The sequence below is a fragment of the Zeus faber genome, assembly GCF_960531495.2.
Source record: "Zeus faber genome assembly, chromosome: 11".
Classification (NCBI taxonomy): Eukaryota; Metazoa; Chordata; class Actinopteri; order Zeiformes; family Zeidae; genus Zeus; species Zeus faber.
The window spans coordinates 8,260,526-8,275,229 of record NC_137205.1 but is presented as its reverse complement, the minus strand read 5'-3'; the positions used below and the strand labels follow the sequence as shown (position 1 = coordinate 8,275,229).

At 49.0% G+C, this 14,704-nt stretch overlaps 1 protein-coding gene across 1 annotated transcript in view; it reads right to left on the bottom strand.

The window, feature by feature from the left end:
* LOC307236953 (carbonic anhydrase-related protein 10-like) overlaps positions 1–14,704 on the bottom strand; it is a gene marked incomplete at both ends in the record, with an annotated part of 104,551 nt that overhangs the window by 1,562 nt on the left and 88,285 nt on the right. Inside the window, one exon of the mRNA XM_080009547.1 lies at positions 7,804–7,978. Within this exon, the coding sequence (XP_079865673.1) occupies positions 7,804–7,978 (175 nt within the window). The remainder of the gene's footprint in view (positions 1–7,803; positions 7,979–14,704) is intronic.

Below are 14,704 nucleotides of genomic sequence, written 5' to 3'. Positions count from 1 at the left end.
GGTCTCCAGACAGAAAGGGAGAAAGAAGTTAGGGTTATACAGCACTGGCTTCCCACAGGGAGCTGACTTTCCACTCGCAAACGCCTGCTGGCACTTCTCTGACCACTGGACCGGATCTGGAGCACCCTTTTGAGTTTAGTCGGTCAAGGGGCTGATTAGCTACGAAAAGTTGGGGACAAACCTCCTATAGTAGATGGCCAGCCCCAAGAACTGTTTCACCTCCTTCTTGGTCTTGGGTCTTGGCGTGGTTGCGACTGCAGCAGTTTTATCAAGTTGGGGTTGGATACAGTACCTCCCGCCGTCCCACGGCACACTTCTTTGGGTTGGCAGTGAGCCCAGCCCACCTCAGGGACTCAAGCCCAGCGGCCACATCCTGCATATGCTGCTCCCAGGTGTTGCTGTGAATGATAACGTCATCTAGGTAGGTCGCAGCATATGCTACAAGTGGACGCAGGAAGGAGTCCATGAGTCTTTGAAGGTCGGCTGGGGCACCGAACAACCTGAATGGGAGTGTGCGAAAGTGGTATTAGCCAAACGGCGTGGAGAATGCAGATTTTTCCTTGGACTCCTGAGACAAGGGAATCTGCCAGTAGCCCTTGGTTTAATCCAGTGTCGTGAAAAAACAAGCTGTACCCAACTGGTCGAGAAGTTCATCGACCCGGGGCATTGGGTAGGTGTCGAACTTTGACACCGCGTTCACCCTTCGGTAGTCCACCCAGAACCGGACTGACAGCATCGGGCTTACCCACCAACATGATTGGACTCGACCAGTCACTTGTGGACTCCTCAATTACGCCCATGTCCAGCATGGCCTCTAATTCTGCCTATACGATCTTGGGTTTGTGTTCGAGCAGGCGATATGGCCGAGAGTGCACCTGAAGCCCCGGGGTGTATGAGGGACGTGAGGCCTGGCAGGGAGAAAAAAACATCAGTGACCAGTGATCAATGACCGGCGTGACAGAGCCACGGACGCCCCCTCCCTCCATTCTTTTAAGAAGTTTAGGTGATAAATCTGTGTCGGCCCCTGCCTGTCAGACCATTCAACCTCATAATCAACCTCGCCAACCCACTGTGTGACCACAAAATGCCCTTGCCACTTTGTGAGAAATTTAGAGCTGGACGAAGGGAGCAACACTAACACCTTGTCTCCTGGTGCAAGTTGTCTGAGTCGAGTCGAGCCCCCCAGGTCCATAACATACTGTATTTCATTCTTACTGGTGCTAGGACCTTCCTCACAGTTTTCTTTAATTAGGTCTAGCACCCCCCGGGGTACCTGCCAAAGTGGAGTTCAAACGAAGAAAATCCTGTGGAGGCCTGGGGAACCTCCCACACCGCAAACAACAGGGGGTCCAACCACTTATCCCAATTATGGTTATCATCGAGAATGAACTTTCGATTCATGTTTTTCAACGTTGTATTAAAACGCTCCACCAGGCCTTCGGTCAGGGAATGGTAAAACGCTGGTCCGAATTGAGCGGACACCCAGTAACTCGTAAAGTTCCCAAAGTGTATGTGACATAAAGGTAGTGCCCTGGTCGGTCAGGATTTCCTTCGGAATCTCGACTTGGGAGATGACCTGAAACAGCACCCGCGCCACACTTTTGGCTGTAAGACTGCGCAGGGGCACTGCTTCTGGGTACCGGGTTGCATAATCCACTAGGACTAACATAAAACATTACCCATGGGCACTGCGGCCTAACGGCCCGATGAGGTCCATAACGAGTCTCTCGAACAGGATCTCGACTAGGGGGAGGGGCCTCAGCAGCGCTTTTAGCATAGCTGGAGGGTTGACTAATGCACTCAGGACACGTAGCGCACCATTTACGCACAGCTGCCCAAATGCCCGGCCAATAGAAGTGGGCCATTATCTGCTGTCATGTTTTTCTCGTGACCGAGGTGACCGGCCATTGGGTTATGGTGGGCCCGGCAGCTCTTCAGCGCCTACAACTTGGTTATTTCCTCTCCTGTCTGAGGGTCACGGCTCAGTCGATATAACCTGTCCCTAATCACCGAAAATACGGGTGAGTGAGCACGGCGTTTGGGTGCGTCAATACGCCATCGATTTTATTTACCCCCTCAAAGGCCCCACGTAGGGTGTCGTCTCATGACTGCTCCAGTGGAAAATCGTCAATAGGGAAGGTTAAAGGGGGAAATCCTACTTGGGATTCCGCCGCCCTTGCACCCGTCGTGCCCGCCGACGACCCCTCCACGTCACCGTGCGCCACTTAACACTCACATTTCCCTACCAACCGTGAAGGCACTCCCCCAGCCTCTCTCATCAACGCGTAAAACCCTGGCCAATCAGTGCCCAAAATCAGGGAGTGCGACAGGTGGGAACTAACTGCAGCCTGTACCCTATGCTTTTTTCCCTTGTGACAAATTTCGAGCCGGACCATCGGATACATGTGAATATACCCATGCACACAATGAACCTCCACCTGTGACGCCTCCGCCAAATCCCCGGGTCAAACCAGGCATTGCTGGACCATCGTCTGCGAATAGCCCAAGTCCAGCAAAGCCTGATGTCTACCCCCTTGCAGCCTTACCAGCACTTGATACGTCCCTTTCAGACCGGGGGAGGGGTCCGGCAGGCTGGTGACCAGGACCACCTGGCCGAGATCCATCCGAGGACAGTCGTGGTGGTTGTGGCCAGGCCGCCCGCACTGTCCGCGCCCCTGCCCCGACGTCTGCGCAGCTCCCTGATTTCCCGTGGCAGCGCCGCCCTGGGAGCTGAGGGGGGACAGAGGGGACAGCACGGGAAGGGGAGAAAGCTTCCCGCGGCACCACAGAAGCCGGCGAATCCCGCGTAGGTCCTGGGTTCGGAAATAGTGTTCCCCCGAACATTGTCCTCTGGGGCGCCGCGATGGGCTGTGGACCCAGCGAATCCTGCTTGGGTCCTGGGGTCGGACCCAGCGCCCCCCCGGACATTCTCCTCTGGGCCAACGGGATGGGCAGGGCAACCGGCGAACCCCGCGTCGATCCTAGGGTCGGACGCGGATCTGGTCCTCTGGCCGGTTCCCGGTTGGCAGCGGTGGGTAGCGGCCGGTCAAGGCATGCTCCAGGGAGCTCACGCTGGCGAGGACGCGCCCCAGCTGGCAGCGGAGGTAGTCCCGCTCCTCCTCCACGACCGAGAGGCGTTTCCGCAGCCAGCAGATCGGCTCCGGGTCACCTTTCACTAGGCGCCCTGCCCCCCCGGGTCCATGTTCAGGCACCACTTGTGGGAGTCTCTGTCCACAGGTAAGGTTTTAGAGAGGGAGATCTGGTGGAGTCTTTCTGGCTGTGGTGCGCCAACATGGTGAGAGTTTTTATTGTCGCTTTGAACAATAAGGTACGCTGGCCACATGTATCAATCACAATTGACAAATTCTGAATAATATAATAATGATCAGGATGTCGGTCTGTCACCGGGTGTCGGTCTGTCACCATGTCTTCGTGCCTTGCGCCCGTGGCCCGGGTTCTGTGCCGGCAGTTGCGTCTTGTGCCTGCGCCCGGGGGTTGGTTGTATGTGTGCACCCCTGGGGCGCAGGGCCTTCTCGTGCTCCCTGGGACTTGGTCATGCTCCTCGGGCTGTTGCTCCACGGCCCTCTGGCTTCTCTTGGGGCCCGGGGGTCTTCCGTGGCCGCAGGGCGGGGTACCCGGGGATCTCCTACAGCCGGGGGTTGTCCGCGGGGCTGTGGAGTTCGGGGGGCTTCGGGGCCCCTTGCGCTGCCTGGAGGCGCCGCAACATAATACTGACCTTCTACACCAGTACCAATGGGGATAAGTCATGTACACCCACGCACGCACGCACGCACACATGCACACATGCACCCCTACTTGGAGTGCACCCCAGCATCCTGGGGGGCTTTCCTCTCCTTTCCTCCCTTATTTACTGCCATAACTTTCACAGGAAGAGGCCACGGGACCAGTTGTAGTTCCAGTTTTCCTGGACCTAATTCAGCTTTTCAATACATGTCGTCCAATGTTCATGTTTTTGTGTAAATGTTGTTTGTTTCTATGTTTATTTGTCTCACCGTGGTGATTCTCCCCCTCTTGGAGTAGTGATCAGTTGTTTATAGATCCAAACATGATGAATAGTTCTCCAAAGAGGGGGGGTTGGTGGTGGCTCTCCATAACCAAAACTGTGCTCTTGTCATCCTACAGGTCGTCCACAGGACAGAGTTATTGCAGCAGTTCTTGATGATTTAAGAATTAATAAAAAGTTGCATTGCGGGTTGAGAACTTGAACTCCACTTGCAGACTAACTCTGTCCTAGATGCAATGGCATACAAATACTCTGTGTTGTATGCCCAGCATGCTGACAGCACAAAAAAAAAAAAAAAAAAAAAAAGATCAGGATGATAATAATAATGTTGATCATCTCGGCATCTCATGGCGTTTTGCTGCTGGGCTGCTGACAAGCACGTGCACTGATCGCCTCTGCAAGACAGACAAACATTAAGAAATGCCCCTGCCTTGAGTCAGACCAATCAGCGCATGGGCGCTGATTGAGCCGATTCGAGGCAGCTTGGCGGCCGCGGGAAAGGGAACCGTGCTGTCTTCTGCAGCTGATGCTTGACCACACCCCTTTGTCAGCCACACTAGACTATGGTCATTAAGCACTAGTCAGCTCCTTTTGTCTTGGTGCTGGTCTTAGTCCAGATAATCCATTTTCTCTATTATCAAGGTCGACCGAGGGGCCCAAAAATCCAAAAATAAACCTGGTTTAATTTAAACCTTCACTTAGACTTAGATCAGCTGTAATCTTCTTTCTGGAAATCAAATTTCTTTAAACCGGGACTGAGAAAGGCCATTTCAGTTAGCGAGATTGTGTGTGAATTAGTCTCAGATTAGCCTTAATCTGTGTCCACAAAAAATGCCCCTATGAGTCACCATTAAACTAACGTGGCTTAGTGAGCTATACATGGGCCAACACACGGTAATAAGTAAACAGTACAGAATTCAGCAGTGAAAGTGTTGGATAACTAACGGCGCCGTATAACAAAGAACTACCAGTCAAATTCTCAAAATTCTTTTCTCATTTCTCTCCCGTTGCACGGGTTCTTTTTTATTTGTTTGTGCACTCACTCTCTTATCTCTATCGGTGTTTTTCCGGCTACTTCTCTCCCATCGATATCTCTATGGCCTCTCTCTCTCCTCTTTTCTTCTGCCAAACTCTTTGTGACTCACCTCGTCTCTCTTTTCTCTGTGTAGGCTCGAAGGTAGCAGCGAAGCAGCCATAGCCAACATATTGTGCTGAGCTGTAAGGCTGCGCAGTGAATCTGTATTATTCCACCGCCTTCCATCATATCGGCACGAAACATCGCAACATTAAGATTTACAGTTTTGGGAAGATGGATGGATAAGAAATATTTCTTTACAAATTTCCTTTTTCACATAAAGGAGCGGCAATTTGATATGTATTCGACCAAGATTTTGTCTATGGGACCGCCATCTGAGACGATTTTTATTGATAGTATTGATTTTGTACTAACTTCCACACATGTCTATTATTTAGTTTGGGAGATAACAGTGAAACTACGATCAAAAAGAGTCATTCTTGTTAACTGGTGCTTTAAAACACCTTTTAAATGAAATAATGGTGACGTTCAGCTGGTCATCACTCTCAATGAGTGGAATCGCCTGATCAGCCGATTCCACTCAACCACTCACAGAGTAATGAGTGGAATAAGTGGAATCGGCTTCCACTCTTCAGTTGACAGACTCAAAATGACGGAGGGTGGATCGATAGCAGAGGTATCCAGGGCGGGAAGCATAATGTTTGCTTTTAGTTTTCTTTGCACAATTTTGACTTAAAGGTACGAAACATGAGGCAGATGTACACTATGCCCTGATCTGCATTCATACCTCCGCAACAATAACAAGTCTCTCTCTGTCATTTCCGCCAACTCACCCACCCACCAACCTCAACCCACATGTAAATCTACACACACACACATACACACACACACACACACACACATACACACACACACACACACACACACCCACACACACCCACACACACACACACACACACGCACACACACGCACACACACGCACACACACCACTTGATTCGTCTCCCTCCTCCTCAGTATCTTTTCTCAGTCTCTCGCACAGATCACCTTTTGGCCAGTCCTTCTCTTTCAGAAAATCTCAAAGCTGTGCACCCACCCATTTATTCACACATCCACCCACCCACACACCCACCCACAAACAAACACGCACAAAAGACTTTACTGACAAATAGGCCCTTCAAACAAAGAGCGCCGAGTCTATCTTTTTAGAGAGAATAAAAAATACAAAGGTCAGATAAAAAAAGATGAAAGCTCTCGTTTCGCATGCATTCACTTCATCCACTTTTGTACTTGTGGAGGAAACATGTGACATGGCCATTTTTCCAGTCTAACCAGTCCATTACATTACATTTACATTAACATTTAGAAAGTTAGCGGAGGCAGTTATCCAAAGGGTACACCAGCAGAGTCAGACATACGTAGATCCGATTTTTTTTTATATATCATTCCAGTTCAAACTCTTTTAGGGAAGGGCAGAAGAGGTTTAAGATCTGTTATGATACGGGGGTCAGCGGAGGTGGAGTCCGGGCGTATCCCGATGGGAACAACCACATCACCGTGCACTATAGCCTTAAACTAATAGTTCCGGTTTCTTGAAGTTTATCTCTGATTTACTCCCACCCCTCCCATGTAGTATTTAGGTTGGTTCAATAATAATACACAAAATCCACAATTTGCGTTCAGTTGAAAAACCCACTCCACATTTCAGGCAAAGCTAACCAGATGCCACAGCCAAAGTAGACGTTGTAAAAATGTACAATTTGTTTTATTACTATATTTTCTGTTTTCTAGTGCCATTTTAATTGCTGTGCCACAGTGTTAGACCGAAATGGGTGACCGGCCGAATTGTGTGAAGCGTGAATTTTCCTTTGCATTTAATATGAATCAAAATTATTAGTGGAAACAAAGATGAGAAGATGGTTTGCTGCAAGAAAAATGATAAGTAATAGAACCTGTGGCAGTTGGCCTACCACAAGCCATCCAAGTGGCGTTTTCAGGGACCTCCAGCACAGAGACAGAGACGACGGGGTTGGGGGTTTTACCTGTTTCTCGTTAGACCAACCAGTGAGCAACAGGTATGCAGCCACTCTGACTCAGGGCCCCAATTACCTAGACCAAGGACAGGTGTGGCTGCTCAAACCATACTATCCCCATACCACAGAAACATTTAACCATATTGAAAAGGCCAGAAAATGTTTTGACAGGACTTACTCACATATATAAATAAAAAAAAAACAACCTCAGATGTATCTCAACATAAAGCCCTTATTTAAATAGAAAGAAATGTATGTAATCTATAAAAAAAAGTTTGCTTGTTTTTTCTTTTGGTTGTCACACTCTAAAAGCAGCGAACAGTCATTTTCAGCGTCACACAATTCGGCAGTTCACCCATTTGGGTGTAACACCAGCAACATTGCTGTTTGCTGCCACTAATGAAAAAAGCGCCAGCAAAGAGGGAATTTAGCAGCAAAACCAAAAATGTATAAATAACTCCTCAAATTTGCAAAGTCATACTGCTGTGGCATTGTGTTAGCTTTGCCTGAAATATGGATTGAGCTTTTGCACTGAATGCAGATCGTGGATTTTGTCCCCCATTAGAAAAGGCTGTAATTAAACCTACGTACATACTACATAGGGGATGAGTTAAAGCAGACACACACACCCACACACACACACACACACACATACACACACACACACACACACACAAACACACACACACACACACACACACACACACACACCTCTGTACTGCGGGCGCAGGGCGCGGTTGTTGGGGCAGTCGCGGCCCTGCTTGCTGAAGTTGATATTGGTGCGGATGCAGCGCTGCAGCAGCGGCTGGGTGGGGCGCGTGTTGTCGCTCATGCTCATGAAGATCTTGTAGGGTTCGTTCTGGCTGAGCAGGCGGAGGGAGTGCATCTAGAAAGGGATAGAGAGCGAGTGAGGGGAATATAAATATATATATTTTTTACATTTAACTAAACTGGCTTGTTCACCCCAGTTAGTACAGCAACTCTGCGAGTGACCACTGGCTGTGTAAAAACATGCATGTGACATAGCTCCATCATGAGGGTTTGTAGAGGTGGGCAAAATCTTCAAATATCTTTTATACAGTACAGACCACACAAAGGAGTGGAAGCGATAACATAAAGGGAAGTAAAGCTTTTCAGTCTAATTGACATGAGTGACTCCAGCCTTTGGTTAAAAATGTTCTGCAACCAGCCAGAATGGGGTCACAGTAAGACTACGTTTCAGACACTTTCCTCCCAAGGACGAAGTTCGAGTTAAAAATTAATGAAGGTTCTATTGAAAAATGTATTTGAACAAACAGTGACAGAGAATTTAGACACTGGAATGCAGATGAACTGTGGGAGGTAGGGCAGGGTTATAATTCTGCTTTATTTATTCATTCATGTATTCTTTTGACAAAATTTATAAAACACAATTTTGTAGATGAAGTCAGGTCTGAGATATTTTAGCAATGGCCTGATATCACTCACCCCATATCACCTACACTTACAATTCTAGACAGTTAAAGACGGAATTCATGAACACATGTCTGCGGTGGACAGTGAGTGGACAAAAGGAAACAGCACGTGAAAAATGCCAAGGAAAGTTAGGCAATTCTTGAAGACCGGGTGCAAACACCATTCACTCATGATGTTCCCATACTCCACAATGATAACGCCTCCAAAAGTCAGTCAGTCAGTCATCCAATGACCTTAGGGGCAGTAGGGGTGTCTTGATGGATGCTTGGGCAGCCAGGGATCTCCACAGATCTTCTGCTGTGCGTCTTAGGGTTGAGAAGCTGCAGTCAGTCCATTCCTTGATATTGTCTAGTCAGGATTTTCTCTGTCTGACTCTTCGTCGTTTGTCTTCTAGTGTCCCCTGTAGGATGGTCCTTGACAGGGAGGCACTTCATGACATGTGTCCATACCGGTGCCATGCCATCATTCCGACGGGCCATTATTCCGAAAAACCCAATAGTCCAAAAAATGTCCATTGGACATGGACGACACCCTAACCAAAAAAAAGCGCCAAATAAAACAGTAAAAGACGTATGTGATATGACTTTTCTGAGTAAAAAAGACAAACATAACTTGATCATCGGTGACCTAGTCTGGCGTGCAAAAAGTGGAAGGGGAGGAGAATGCAGACTGAAATAGTCACCCAATGGCAGGTTTTATACCAACAACCTATATCCGGTGAGTAAGACTACCCTAACCCTCACCATCTCTCAGCTTATACGTAAACTTAACCATCTTTAACTTTATACCTAAACTTAACCATCTCTCACCATATACCTTAATGTAACCATGTTTTACCTTATACCTAAACTCAACCATCTCTAAACGTATAGCTAAACTCAACCATCTCTAAACGTATACCTAAACTTAATCATCTCTAACCTTACATCTAAACTTAACCATCTCAAACCGTAAACCTAAACTTAACCATTTTTAACCTTATACCTAAACTAAACCATCTCTAACCACTGACATTTATTGGACAATTTGGGTTTCACAATAATGGGCCATCGTACCAGGTAAGTTTAACACTAAACAGCTGCGAGTAGTGGCTATTATTCTTCAGCATGGGTGGTGATTAGCTCTCTTACATATTCTGTTGTCCAATGTTCCATGTACGAAATGCGGAGGATCCTTCTGTAGAACTTGTTCTGAAATGCCTCTGTGGTGTGGGGATGGCGTGGTTTGAGCACCCACACTTGTCCTGGTTCTAGGTAATTGGGGCCCAGGATCAGAGTGGCTGCATACCTGTTGCTCGTTGGTTGGTCTAATGAGCAACAGGTAAAACCCCCATCCCCACACTCACTCAGGAGAGGATCCCTTGTCATCACACGTGTCCATCTGCTCCAGGGCTTGTTGTATCAAGCCCCCTATCCACAATAAACTGTGTTTTCTCAACCCCATCATCTGTGTCTCTGCCGGAGGGCCCTGAAACTGCCACAGCTTGTATCCTGCATTCACACAAGAGTAGAGACTACCAGTGACTTGAAGAGCTTGATCTTCACAGGTAAACTGATGGTATTGCTTCTCCAGACGCTGGTAAGTCTTGTCATGGCTGAGGTTGCAATACCAATTCTTGCTTTGATTTCTTTTGTATAGCTGCCTTCATTATTCATAAAAATCCAGAGGTATTTGAAATCTTCACCTCTTCCAGTTGTTGCCCATTCATCCTGATGTTGGTTGGCGTTTGTTGACTGTGGCTGTTGACTAGACTCTTGCTTTTTTCCATTCCATACACTCCAGCTGCTTTCTCTAGCCTAGTTGTGAGTTCCTGGAGTTTTATTTAGCTGTTTCCCATAAGGTCACGCTTCCATACACAGTGTTTAATGTATTCTAGGTTGGTTTCATGAACCCCATGATGTAGTCAACCTGCCACCATGGCATCCCCGATCACCTGATCCCAACATCACAGAACTTTCATGGGAAGTTCAGGAATGAAGTGTAAAGTACATTTCCACCTCCTTCATCCCTTGAAGAGCTGGAGCTTTTCCTTCTTGAAGAATGGTTCAATATTCCACGAGACACAGTTCAGGACTCGTATGACAGCATTAACAGAGGAATTGGTTCAAGATTCAAGATTCAAGATTTTTATTTGTCACATACATATACATACTTCCATACATATATGCAGTGAAATGTAATGCAACGCACCCGGTGATAGCACACAAGAAGTCCTAGGAAAAAGTACTAAAATAAAATAAAATAAAAAGTAGAAAATTACTTTCTAATAGACCGACTAACTGACTCCTAAAACGTAATACAGTAAGTGGAATACTTATAGAATAAGATAAAAAATATATAGAATAAAATACAATAAAAAATAAATTGAAATAAAATGGAATAGGTTGAAGGAATATGCCTATGTATATACAGATATGTGCATTAAAAGTGGCATGTGAATTAAAGTGGCATGTGAATGTGAATAGTGTGAGGTAGTGTTTGGGATAATACAGCACAGTATACAACAGTACGGCGCAGCAATACGGCATCACGAACAACCCTGAACAGTGATACAGTATGCGGTACAGTATGCTACATACAGTACAGTAGGTAGTGGAGCCTAGTGCATGGCTCAGTTAGGACCCCTGGTGAGGTCAGCATTGACAGTTCTGATGGCTTGAGGGAAGAAACTCCGTCTCAGTCTCTCTGTTCTCGCTGCGTGACTGCGGAGGCGCTTGCCTGACCGCAGCAGCTGAAACAGTCCGTTGTTGGGGTGATGAGGATCCTTCATGATCCTACGGGCTCTGCTACTACACCTCCTGGTGTATAACTCCTGCAAGGGGGGGAGGGTAGTTCCAGTGGTACGTTCAGCTGAACGCACCACCCTCTGCAGGGCCCGCCTGTCCTGGGCAGTACAGTTCCCAAACCAGGCAGTGACGTTGCCTGTCAGGATGCTCTCCACTGCTCCAGAGTAGAAGGACTTGAGGATCCTCACCGAGACCCGGAATTTCCTCAGCTGCCTGAGGTGGTAGAGACGCTGCCTCGCCTTTCTCACCAGAGTGTCTGTATGAACAGTCCATGTTAAGTCCTCTGTGATGTGGACTCCCAGATATCTGAAGCTGCTCACCCTATCGACAGAAGTCCCATTAATCCACAACGGCGCGTGCGTCCTCGATTGTGATCCACGCCTAAAGTCCACAATCAGCTCCTTGGTTTTGCTGACGTTCAGGTGGAGGCTGTTGTCCTGGCACCAGAGTGACAGGTCAGCCACCTCCTCGCGGTAGGCCTTCTCATCGCAGTCGGTGATCAGGCCCACGACCACGGTGTCGTCAGCAAACTTGATGATGGTGTTGGAGCTGGACCTGGCCATACAGTCATGTGTGTACAGGGAGTACAGTAGGGGGCTGAGGACGCAGCCCTGGGGGGATCCTGTATTCAGGGTGAGGGAGCTTGACATGTACTTCCCCACCTTGACCACCTGGGGGCGGCCTGTGAGGAAGTCCAGGATCCAGGTGCACAGCGGAGCATTCAATCCTAGCTCCAACAACTTGACAGCCAGTCTGGTGGGGACTATGGTGTTGAAAGCTGAACTATAATCAATGAACAGCATTCTCACATAGGCCCCCTTCTGGCCATCCAGGTGCGTGAGCGTGGTGTGCAGTACCTGGGAGACCGCGTCATCCGTGGATCTGTTCTGCCGGTACGCGAACTGCAACGGGTCCAAGGTGCGGGGGAGGGAGGCGCAGATGTAATCCTTAATCAGCCTCTCGAAACACTTCATGACCACCGAGGTGAGGGCCACCGGACGGTAGTCATTCAGGCAGGTTGGAGAGGCGATCTTCGGGACAGGAACGACGGTGGACCTCTTGAAGCAGGATGGGACCACTGATTCAGCCAGGGAGATGTTGAATATTGTGATGAACACCGGAGCTAGCTGGTTAGCACAGGTCTTCAGTACTCGTCCAGATATGCCGTCTGGGCCCGCAGCTTTCCTGGTGTTCACCCGCATCAAAGCCCTCCTGACCTCGTGCACGGATACTGAGAGTGCGCGCTCGTCCCCAGCGGTGTAGCTCCAATTAGCCGGCGAGCCAGCGGTGCTGCTGCCAGACTCGAACCGCGCATAAAAGGAGTTCAGTTGGTTGGCCAGGGAGGCGTCCGCACTCGTGGCTGGGGAGGAGCTGCTCTTGTAGTTAGTTATTGTTCGCAGCCCCTCCCACAAGCGTCTTGTGTCCCCCCGCTCCATCTGCAGCTCCACGGTGTCTCTGTACGTCCGTTTAGCGTCCCTCACCGCCCTCCGCAGATTGTACGACGCCGCTTTGTAATTGTCCATGTTGCCAGATACAAGTCCGTCGTTGTAAGCGGCCGTGCGAGCATTCAGAGCGCAGCGGATGGATTTATCAACCCATGGTTTCTGGTTTGGAAATATCCGAACTTTCACCGTAGGAACGATTTCATCCGCGAGCGTAGCCACAAAACTCACTACAACCTCCGTAAACTCGCTGACGTCACTTGAACTCGCTCGGAACATGTCCCAGTCTACGTCAGTCAGAGCGTCCTGAAGCGCAGCCTCTGATTGGTCCGTCCACCGCTTCACTTCCCTCGTCATCACCAGATCCCGCGCGATCAGAGGCCTGTAAACAGGAAGCAGCGAGATCGCGGCGTGATCTGATTTCCCGAAAGCAGGAAGCGAGACGGGCTTGTATCCGTTCTTGTAAGGAGTGTAACAATGGTCCAGAGTTCTGTCTCCCCTGGTGGCACACGTGATGTGTTGGTGGAAATTCGGCAGAACTTTTTTCAGGTTGGCCCTGTTAAAGTCCCCAGTCACCACCACAGCCGCGTCGGGATGTCTGTTCTGAAATCCGCACAACACATCGTACAGAACCGACAGAGCTGCGTCGGTGTCCGCTTGCGGTGGGATATAAACGGCTGTAATGATGACCGTGCTGAATTCCCGGGGGAGATAAAATGGACGGCATAGTATGGTCAGCTGTTCCAGGTTCGGCGAGCAGGAGTGGGAGAGGAATTTGGTGTTGTTGGCGTTACACCAGCGGTTGTTTACCATTAGGCAGACGCCTCCACCTTTGGATTTCCCCGACTCTGCCGTTCTGTCGCCGCGGAACACGGAGAAGGCCTCGGCTGGACGTATGGCTTCATCCGGCACCAGTGGGTTCAGCCATGTTTCCGTCAGGCAGAGGACGCAACAGTTCCTCGTGTCACGCTGGAATTGAATCCTCGCTCGAAGTTCATCCATCTTGTTCTCCAGGGACTGGACGTTCGCAAGAAGGATGCTTGGCAGAGGTGGACGGTAAGGTTGCGTCCTCATTCTGACCCGAATGCCGCCTCGTGCTGTTCTGTAAAGGGTGGCCCTTTGCTAGGAGTCTTCACTCCATGTTTATCGATTTAAATTGGCAAAAATCCTTCCATATCACCCGGCCTAGAATGAAAGAGGGAGTGAAGACAAGAATAGAGGAAAAAAAACAACCAACCAAAGGAGTGGTGAGAAAGTAGAAATTCTGTGCCAGCTCAAATGTTGGGCAGATGTGCACCATTGAGATTGTTTTGAATCTTATTTGCTTCACCCAGGCTGCCTGGCGTCTCTGATCCATCTGTCCCCCCACTTTGCCTGCTTCTGTCTGCCTGCTTTCCTCTCACATACCTCTCTCCCAGGTTAGATCAAACAGACAGTGCTGTTTCCACCCAAAGTACCCAGAACCTTTAGTCGCAGGAACTTTTTTCAAGGAGCTAAAAGGTTCCTTCAGCCCGCTGTTGTCTGCGTTTCCACCGCAGTCTTAAGACCCGCAACGGTTATACTAATGAGCCTGCTGACGTATGGGGACACATGGGGTTTCCACCATCTAACATCAGTAAGGACCCCCACCAAAAACATGCACACCTCATCGTCTGACCAGCGATGGACATATGGAACCAGGTCCCCGAGCGCGTCGTTGAATGCTGTGCACTGCTCCTGGCTGCCCCCCCCGGAGGAAGGACAAGCTAGGATGGGTCAAATGCAGGGGCCACATTTCACCAGCCACCATCCAAAGTGTGTGTGTGTGTGTGTGTGTGTTTGTGTGTGTGTATGCATGTGTTGTAGTGTGGCGTGTCGTGTGATGATTAAAAATTCTTCTAATTCTTCTAATGAAAAACTATGCCACAAACTGCTCCAGTCCAGTATGTG